Here is a 9,865-nt window from a genome sequence, read left to right on the forward strand (position 1 = left end):
AATGCCTGTGTGGTAGAGGATGGTATGAACTATCTTTGAATACTATTTCTTTCCAGTTATACTTCCTAGAGATTCGCCTTTATACAGAAAGAACTCTGGGTAAAAGAGTGACTGGGGAAAGGTCCACCTTCTCACTTAAATATTTGTGTCTCATCACGTATTTGTCACAAAGACTGTACTTCTGTGGAGATGTGCCATGATCCGAGAGCTGGAGCACCTCTGCTATGGAGACAGGCTGAGAGAGTTGGGGCTGTTCAGCCTGGAGAAGAGAAGGCTCCAGGGAGACCTTCTAGCAGCCTTCCAGTACCTAAAGGGGCTACAGGAAAGCTGGAGAGGGGCTTTGGACAGGGGTGTGTAGTGATAGGACACGGGGCAATGGCTTTACACTGGAAGAGGGGGGATTTCCATTAGATCCAAGGAAGAAATTCTTCCCTCTGAGGGTGCTGAGGCACTGGCACAGGTTGCCCAGAGAAGCTGTGGCTGCCCCATCCCTGGCAGTGTTCAAGGCCAGGTTGGATGGGGCTTTGGGCAAGCTGGTGTAGTGGAGGGTGTCCCTGCCCATGGCAGGGGGGTTGGAACTGGATGATCTTTGAGGTCCCTTCCAACCCAAACCATTCCATGATTCTGTGATTCTATGACTGTTGATTCCAGGAATGCTCAAGTGTTCTCAGTTTCTGCTGTAAATGGTATATGCAGAAAAGTTTTTTTTTGGCCTACAGGTGTTTGCTGATGGTAAGTCATTTTCTTCAGTACCTCAGTACAGATTCTTCTATTTTTAGCCTTGTTTCCTAGGGATATAAGGCATATGCCATTAAACTATTAGTTTCTCAGTCCTCCATTAGCAACTTCCCAACTGGTTAGCTAATTTCATGCAAATTTGAGTAAAGGCTAAAAGTCCTTAAAGTCCCTTTCCGAGCTGTGGAAGGTGGCAGCTAGGTAGAGAGTGACCCTATTAAGTCCCCAACCGAGGCAAAGGCAGGGGGAGTTCAGCCTTGATCCGTTCGGTCCGGCAGAGAGCAGCGGGCTGGTTGGCACCCATAGGCAGGCCAGCGGGTCTGCGCGTGCCTGGGAGATGCTGGGGTGGGTCTGCAGCTGTAGGTTGGGGGAAAGAGGAACTCTGTTCTGCAGGAGACGGGGAAGGCTTATGGAAAAGACAAGGGGGAGGCAGGCTGAGCTGCAGGGTGCTGCAGGGAGAGGATGTGGGTCTGGGTGACTCTGGCTTTCATTAATTCCGCAGCGAACGGAACAACTTGTTAAAAGAAAGGTATTAGGAATTTGTTGGAGTAAGGAACGTCAGGTATTATGTTGCCCACACACAGACTTCTCAGCAGTCAGTCAGCTCTCTTTTTGGATGTGGTCCCCTGCCTGTGCATATACATTTTCCTGTCTCTCCATGAAAATGACCATAACCTAATATCCCTCTTTTCTCTTATGTGAATATTTCCATAAAAATAATGATCCTGGGATGTCCTGGCCTGACAGAAAGCACTCTTTATTTATCCAGTTGTAACCACAGCAGCGACTTTATGAGGCCAGGTTTATTATACCCGTGGTTTGCAGAAACTTCACTTAATTATTTATCAAAAGCCTCGCGTGTGTAAACAGCCGCTTGTTTTGTAGCCATGTCCAAGCATCTTTACAAAATACAACAGCTGACGCACAGGCTAATTTTTGTCTCCTTGATCTAATATTTCAGACACGCGTGTCACTACTGGTGCTTCTTTTTAGCTTCAGCACTTAGTACAATGTGGTCTCCTGCCAGTTGTTTTTGCTAAAAGGAGATAATGAGTATGATTGCGATTGCTTCTTTTGTGCCATGGGGTTTGTTACTAAAAACGTCACAAAATCATTTTTCCCTGAACACAGTAAAAATCAAATGATTTTGTTTTTCATTATTTCTTTCACTATCTGTCCCAAGACTCACTCAAAAGAGTTTGACTTAGAAAATCTACAGACCTTTCTGAGCTACACTACTGAGCCTTTCCCTATCCTCCATCTTTTGTTTCTTTCACTATCTTTTTTTGGCTCCTTCTGATCAGGTGCTGGGATTCCTCCGCGATTTTCCTCAGCAGTGAATGTTCTTCTGGCACGGATATTTTAATCTCAAATAGCCAACCGATTCAGTTGCCTGTGGCCTCTTAGAGACAGGAGAGGGAGAGAAAAGGAAGAGTAGGAGCTGCTTTAGTAAACTTAACTGTTGAAAACTAGGCTCAAACCACAAACTTGCCTCGAACAACCAAAAACCAAGGCCTTGCACCTTTTCACATACCAAGGAACCTCTTTAGTCTACAGTTCATCCTCCACATGGCCCCGATAATGGCGTGTGAGACAGGGTAACAGTGTCCCTTGGTTTCTTTCACCACTAAATACAAGGAAGTTCAGCTGCTCCATCATCTGGTCTGAGTAGAAGAGAGACAACGCGCTCATCAGCCTCAGTGAAGTTCGATACTCCTCACCGATCAGAAAGCGATTCCCACTGAACAGCACATTCTCCTGGATCCCACTCATGGCAACGGAGAACAGTGACGAGAGCAAAAGGGCTGGGATCTTCCAAAAAAAACGAAGTACCCGTGATAAGTCAAAGAATCGGAGATGTATATTTTCTACACTGAATGTCTTATCACTTGTTCTTGAAAACACGTAACTCGTCCAGATGACAACCGAGAAGTTTTTTCCACTGGACTGAGAAAGAGGTCTGCGCCGTATTCACGGTAACGGCATTCAGCTGGTCAGGCACTCAAACACGTTACTTTGGAAAGATGAAATGGTGTTTTCCATTAACGCAATCCCTTTCTGCTCAAGGCAAATAAGCCTAATGGTTTCCACTCCGTGTTTCAAAATTGCTTTTCAAAACATCCTCCTCAGCAGCGTCTCACGCTCTGCCGACACCCACGCTCAGCCACAATGTCAGGTGATGATCCAGCAGACATTCTTTCCAAAATTTCCTGTTCTCATTTCTCCATCCGATCTGCACTCCTGGCTCCACTTTCCCTTTTGATAAAAGAGATAATCATTACACCTGTAGTTTGCCACGGAGTGCCTTTGCTCTTTGCTTTCTCCGTGCCTGAGCTCCTCCTCTAGTCATCACCTGGTGCATTTTGCTGTCACACGCATTCCTGTCGTTTAGCCTTCTTTTGACAGCTAGTCTACATGCTGTGATAATTATTTTCCTTCAAACGTTTCCTCCTGACCACCCTCCTCCCATCTTTCACTGATAACATTATTTCTCTTCGTGTTTTACTGGTCTCTCATTTTCTTTTTTGTTCTCATCCCTTCTTGTGTTCTTGTCTCTGGGATATCTTCTGACCATTCTTCTTTAAATTGCATTTTACTCTACTCGGTCACTGATCTGACTCTTTCTCTATACCCATTTCTATTTTCATCCTGAAATACTGTCCCTGCAAATGTTTCTGCCACTACAGAGTTGTTCTGTCCCCATTCAGAACTTGGACATTTGTAGCCAAATATGTTCACTCTTCTATCAGTATTAAAAAAATCTCCTTTACAGAGTCCACGTACCTTCTAATCACATCACTTCACAGCATTCAAAGCAACAGGTGAATGCTCGTTCATCACTCTAATTCCGTGAGATGGAAATTTGTGTTTGTAAGAAACTCAACGATTTCTGTAGCTGCCAGGAAGAGCGGGAAAGATGGTTGGATATTTTTGTGAATCAGATTTACAATCCTCTACCCATAGTCCCTTCCAATGCAGAATTATTGAAAAGCCTGTATGTAGCAGACTATAATATGTGCAAACTTCATACCAGGGTATGGACAAAGTCTGGACAGCTGTTATGTCCAGCAGGCAAATTAAAAAGTAAAAGCATCTCTATTCCCAAAAGCGCTTTTTAAAAAAAGAAACGACACGCTGGTCGTCAGTACTGATCATTATATTAAAATGATGAGCCTTTCCGATATTTGAAACTTATTTTACAGCCTCCAGCTCTCCAAATGAAGAGAATTCTTGGTTTTGTTAAAATGAATCGTTCTGAAACAAAGCTACAGGTTCATGTCGAACTGGTTCATGTCCCAACTGCCCCGAAATGCCGCTCCGTCCTCCGCGTGCCCAGAGATGGGCTGAGCTGGGTTGGCGTATCCTCAACGGAAACACTAATAATGTCTCGCTCACACTCTGCGCAGCTGATGATTTTCACGGAACACGTAGGAAATTCATATATTTGATCTCTTACTTCTGCGTCAATATTGGTTGTCTCCAAATTATTGCCGACCGGCTGACGGGCAGCCCCTGTGCCAGTGCATGTCCCGTTTCCTCGGGCAGTCTCACTGAAACAAAACCCCCTCCAAGCTCCTTGCTGTCGAGATTCGGAGGAAGAGCTTTGAGATATGATGAAGCGCATCCTATGGGTTTACGTACCGGAGGGCCGATTTAGAGAGGTGAACGCCCGAGATAAAAATAAATCCATGATCCAGGCACTCATGGATGTGTTGGGGTTCAGCAACAGTGTAATAACCAGATACTTTATGAGGCATTTCAGCTCCGACTGATGTTTTTCCCTTGTGCTTTTTGATTTTTAGCACTTTGCGAGCGAAAGCCCGGAGCTGAGGGCTGCAGAAGGGACACCTGCCTCCCACCATTCCTCCAAGGCTTAAAAACCCTTGTATTTACGAGCATTAGCGCCCTGGCTGTGAAAAAGCCGCTGTGCCTAAAAAAGGACCTTCCTGTGACCTTCCGCCGGTACTTCTGCCCGCGGGCGCGGTAGCGCCCTTCGCGCTGTGTTTCTCCGAGCGCGGAGCGGGGCGCGGCGGCGGCGGCTCCCCTCAGCCCCCGGAGGAGCTTTTCCCGCCCTTTCCCTCAGGGGGCGCTGGCGGCCGCCAACAGCCGCGGGCAGCGCGCGGGACGCGGATTGGGCGAGGGGCGGGGCGGCGGCTCTCCCGCCTCCTACCGCGCATGCGTGGGCGGGGGCGGGGGGGAGCGGGTGCCATGGTAACGCGGCGCGCAGGTGAGTGAGGGGCGGCTGCGCCCGGCGGCCGCGGCCGTGAGGGGAGGCTGCGGTCGGGCCCGGGCCCGCCGCAGGCAAAGCGGAGGCTCCGGCGGGCTGCGCTGAAGCGTTATGTTTTTCTTTCTGGAGCGCTGTGTCTCTGCGGGACGGGTGTCTCGCCCGCTGTGGCGGGGAGGCTGTGGAGAACTCGTTGTCGTTTCACGCGGGGGGGGGCGGGAAGCTCTACAGCTTCTGCCGGTGGAAAAGGGGCTGTGGGCGCTGTGGAGATGAGGAGGTAAGGTCCTGCAAGCAGGGGTGGGGGCGGTGGGTGAGGTGGGCCCGGGGCAGCCCCGCAGCTGTGCCAAGGGCCTTTCGTACCTCGCTGGCACCAAGCTGAGGTTCAGGTTTTCCTTTTTTCCCTGTCTAGTCTTGCACTGTTAGAAGAAATCTTAAAGGGGGCCTGCAGGAGAGCTGGAGAGGGGCTTTGGGCAAGGACATGAAGTGACAGGACACGGGGCAATGGCTTTAAACTGAAAGAGGGGAGATTTCGATGGGATCTAAGGAAGGAATTCTTCCTTCTGAGGGTGGGGAGGCACTGGCACAGGTTGCCCAGAGAAGCTGTGGCTGCCCCATCCCTGGCAGTGTTCCAGGCCAGGTTGGATGGGGCTTTGGGCAACCTGGTGTAGTGGAGGGTGTCCCTGCCCATGGCAGGGGGGTTGGAACTGGATGATCTTTGAGGTCCCTTCCAACCCAAACCATTCTGGGATTCTATGATCCTAAATCTCAAGGGCTTTGCTGAAAAGGTAGAGGCAGTAGATGACTTCACTGGCGACCGTCTGCAAAGAAGCACCTTCAGGTATGGCACACCTTGACCTGTTTTTGCAAGCAAAGTTTTCACTATTTTTTTTTTTCTCCCTAACTCTAAAGTTTAGGGGGAATGATACTAATGCCTCGTGCAGCATGTAACCCACTGCGTGATTGTGTGCTGCAGGGTCCGTCTTCAGGGCTTGATGTGGAGTCCCTCCGCTCGGTGAAAGGACGTAGCCATGGTAATACAGGTTTGATTCTTCTGAAGAGTACTGATACTGCTTTTTAAGGACATGGAATTAATATGCAAAAGGTTCCCTCCCAAGGTTGCAGGACATAGACTAACCTGCTCAAATTCACTTTGTATGTGAGTACACACCTGATTCTGATTTTTTTAGCTTTTCCTGCTGTTCTTGGCTACAGGCTGTAAAATTCTGCACACATCTTATTGCTTGTGAATGAGTGAAAATACTGCACAAATGTGGATTTCCCAGTACTTTTGAAGAGTGTTCAGATGTCACGCTGGGTTGTAGTTTAAAACTCAAAAGAGATCATGGTAGGGAGTCGGGTCCGTGTGAGTCCTGCTTCTACACACCAAAAAAGAACTGCAGGCTGTTCAGCATCACATGTCCTTTGGCTGCCTGATAAATCCATAAGAAATCCCAGGGTCGTCAGCTGGTGCGCCAAGCGTTGGCTCTGGCACTGCCAGCTTGGAGGACAGAGTTATCTCCTGCAGGAGCAGTGAGGCTGCTCTACACAAAAGGCGTTCCCCAGTTCTCGCCGCAGAGTTATGACAATGGTTTGCTCTTACCTGTAAGCACCTTTTTTATTTTGAAAGATCAGCTGCAGGCCAAATTCTGACCAGCCACCTAACTGTGCTTGCAAAATCCACCAGTGACTCCCACAGGGAGTGTGATTCAGGTGACTGGCTGAAAAATCTGCCATAAGCATCTACTCTGTGAAGTGTGCACATTCCAGCACGTGAAGTATCCAACAAATTCCATCCAATTAAAGTCTGCAATGCTAATTCTTCCTAACGATGTGCTTGGAACTGTTTAATTGCAGTGTGCAAAACCAGGCAAAGAACAGAAATAGATGGGCAGATGCATAAAGCGACTCGGTGTGTACTGGAAGTGCTCTTGGCATCAGACCAGAGATCAAATACTTTCAGTCCCTCACGATGTGTAAATGATCCTGTTCAGCCTTTTCTCTGGGACTAGCTGTCGCTCCATCCTCGATGTTCCTGGGATGCTGCCCACCTTCTCGCTCCGTGTTGCTATCACCGTTTTCCTGCCTACACAGCAGCAATGAGAGATCCCTCCGGATCCCTGTCCTGGTTTCTGTTGCTCAATACCCGGAGGCAGCGTCTTCCACATAGACACGCTCTGGGCTTGTGAGGAGCAGCCAGGATGGGTGAGAAAACAATCCAGGGAGTGAATCAGACGGGCAAATCCCTCTCAGAGACAATGGGCTGGATGTTCAAGCATCAGCACTAATGAGCTGGAGTTAACGGGAGTATTTTTTTTGCCTGCTCTCGGGCTTGGGTGAGTCTTGGCAACACTTTCTACGTATGGAATGGCAGAGCTGCTGCTTAGATTTGTGTTACACTAAGGATAGAAGGGCAACTGTATCCCAGAGCCTTGAAAAGGCCACAGCTGCAGAAGGGAGACCTGCTCTTCTGGTTTATGATCCAGAGCCACAAGCAGATGCACTGTAGTGGATGAACACGCACAGCCTTAGTTTCCTTTAGGATTATATCATAATGCATTAATTACAAAATCAGTTGAAAAGAATGTGTGATTTCCATTGTGCCCGAACCTTTTTTAGCCAGAGAGAAGCACAGGGGAACTCTAATTAGCTCTGTCTGAGGACTTTAAAGATTCTTACAGCCTATAGAGCAACTATGGATTTGGTGAAAGTGTATTAATGCTGTGAGTCTGTATGTAAAACCACCACAAAGTACAGGAGTGTGTGGTGAGGGGCTCTGAGCTCACACTTGTACAATGAAACAGCTGTTCTGGGATGTCTTGGCATCCTCCACCCAGAGGCGAGACTGTAAAGACGCGGAACTAACGGAGTGTTTTTGTGGTCGCTTTCTCTCTGCAGGCAGTTAAAAGTAGCAAACCCAAGCGTGGCAAAGGCAAAAGCTCCAAAAAGAAAGCAGAGAAGAAAAGTAGCAAACCCAAGCGTGGCAAAGGCAAAAGCTCCAAAAAGAAAGTAAAGAAGGCGGTGAGGGAAGTGGATATCTTCAGCCCAGCTGCCATGCTCAACGCCTACTACATCTGCCACGACGCCCCCGCCTGCCTGCAGTTCCGCGGCTTTCCCTGGCCTGACTCCCCCAAAAAGAAGGGGAAGAAAAGAAAGTAACTGGGTGGCTGGAAAGCAAAGGGCTCAGTGAAAATCCATCTCCCTGGTGCAGAAGAGACTTTTTTTTTGCGATTTAGGCTTGTGCTGACCTTTCCGGTGGTTTCTTTTTGCCGTAATCGCTGTTGTGTCCGTACAAAGACGCCCTTGTTATCGCCCAAGCACAGAGTGACGACTGGTCAGTGACACTGTGCCCTTGTAATTTCAGCCGTGGCCCGTTGGCTTCCAGTTCTGTGTGGAATAAAGCGTTGAGCCTCAGCAGTCTGAAGGGCTTGTCGTGGGGTTTGCGTTACCCGTACCGCTGCCGTTCCTTTATGGATGGGATGTGCTGGTTTAACCAGTGCCGGTGGAAACTTGAGCTCAGAAAGCAGATACCGTGCTGAGACTGATGGTGTTAAGTGTGATTTCCAGAACATCAGCTTACCCGTGTGCGAGTCACCCAGCGCTCCCGCTCTCAGTCAGCAGAGCCATGCGATGCCATCTGCACATACGGGTGATTCACCTCATTCTAAAGGAAACGGCTCAGATAAGCAGTGGTTGATGCTCCAGCGAATGCACCGCCCGCTCTCCTGTGGCTGTAGTGAAAATCTAGACATCTGGCGTAGATGTTGAGATCTGAGAGAGTTGAGGCTGTTCAGCTTGGAGAAGAGAAGGCTCCGGGGCGATCTTATTGCAGCCTTCCAGTGCCTAAAGGGCCTACAGGAAAGCTGGAGAGGGGCTTTGGACAAGGGCGTGTAGTGACAGGACAAGGGGCAATGGATTTAAACTGAAAGAGGGGAGACTTCCATGAGATCTAAGGAAGAAATTCTTCCCTCTGAGGGTGGGGAGGCACTGGCACAGGTTGCCCAGAGAAGCTGTGGCTGCCCCATCCCTGGAAGTGTTCAAGGCCAGGTTGGATGGGGCTTTGGGCAAGCTGGTGTAGTGGAGGGTGTCCCTGCCCATGGCAGGGGGGCTGGAACTGGATGATCTTTGAGGTCCCTTCCAACCCAAACCATTCCAAGATTCTATGTTGTCAGTGACGCTGTGTTACACACTTAGAGCTGATGACGAACCGCCCCCCGCCCGGTCTCCCCTTGCAGCAATTGGTGTTAGTCTGAACATCCTGGCTGGACACCACAAGCTTTGTGTCACAGTTCAGAGTCTTGCTGTTTCCTCCGCGTGTTTAACGCAGCCCTTGGTAAATTGTGAAGCAGCGCGTCAAGCGAAGCTGTATGTCCCTCCCAGATTCTTACACCGACTGGAAAGATGCATTGGAGTGACTGGGAGGGGTGAGGATGCAGGCTGTGGAGAGATGGGAAGGGATACAGAAGGGCTGGAGCCTTGGAGAAAGAGTTGGGAAAAGAGAATCTGCAATGGGCTAGAGCTACTGTAAGGGGAGATGTCCCAGTTTGCTGGGATACCCGAGGGACTATCAGCACGCCAGACCGCTCCCTACACTGAGCAGCACTGCAACGGGCGCAGGAAGTATCCCATCAGCATTCCTCTTGGTTTCTCAGGGCTGAAAATCTGTGGTGTTGAGCTGGCAGAGCAGCAGGCTGGCACTCAGGGCCGTGTCTGATCGACTGAACTGCGGGAGGAGGTGGGCACCTTTCCGACTTCCAGGTAACTTTATGCTACAGATAACAGAACAGTCAATCATAATTGCCACAGACCCAAACTGATGTAGGCCTGTTAAGCTGTTTCTCCAGCTTAAAATGTCCCCTCTGTGAAGAGGTCTTGACCAGGTAAAATTACAGTTTTGTGGCATTGCTT

General features: G+C 49.2%; 1 protein-coding gene across 2 annotated transcripts; it reads left to right on the forward strand.

Annotated features, from left to right (window-relative positions):
- The first annotated feature begins 4,932 nt into the window (after positions 1-4,932).
- On the forward strand, positions 4,933-8,734 carry SMKR1 (small lysine rich protein 1). 2 transcript variants are annotated; one of them, XM_086610637.1, is made up of 3 exons: positions 4,933-4,963; positions 5,934-5,991; positions 7,856-8,734. In XM_086610637.1, the coding sequence occupies exons 2-3, from the start codon at positions 5,989-5,991 to the stop codon at positions 8,114-8,116; spliced, it is 264 nt and encodes an 87-aa protein (XP_086466763.1). In that variant the 5' UTR covers positions 4,933-4,963; positions 5,934-5,988; the 3' UTR covers positions 8,117-8,734. The 2 variants fall into 2 exon arrangements, with proteins under 2 accessions (XP_086466763.1, XP_086466762.1); XM_086610636.1 differs by lacking the exon at positions 4,933-4,963 and adding an exon at positions 5,782-5,798.
- The last annotated feature ends 1,131 nt before the right edge of the window (positions 8,735-9,865 follow it).

Source organism: Tauraco erythrolophus, chromosome 4, assembly GCF_009769465.1.
Source record: "Tauraco erythrolophus isolate bTauEry1 chromosome 4, bTauEry1.pri, whole genome shotgun sequence".
Classification (NCBI taxonomy): Eukaryota; Metazoa; Chordata; class Aves; order Musophagiformes; family Musophagidae; genus Tauraco; species Tauraco erythrolophus.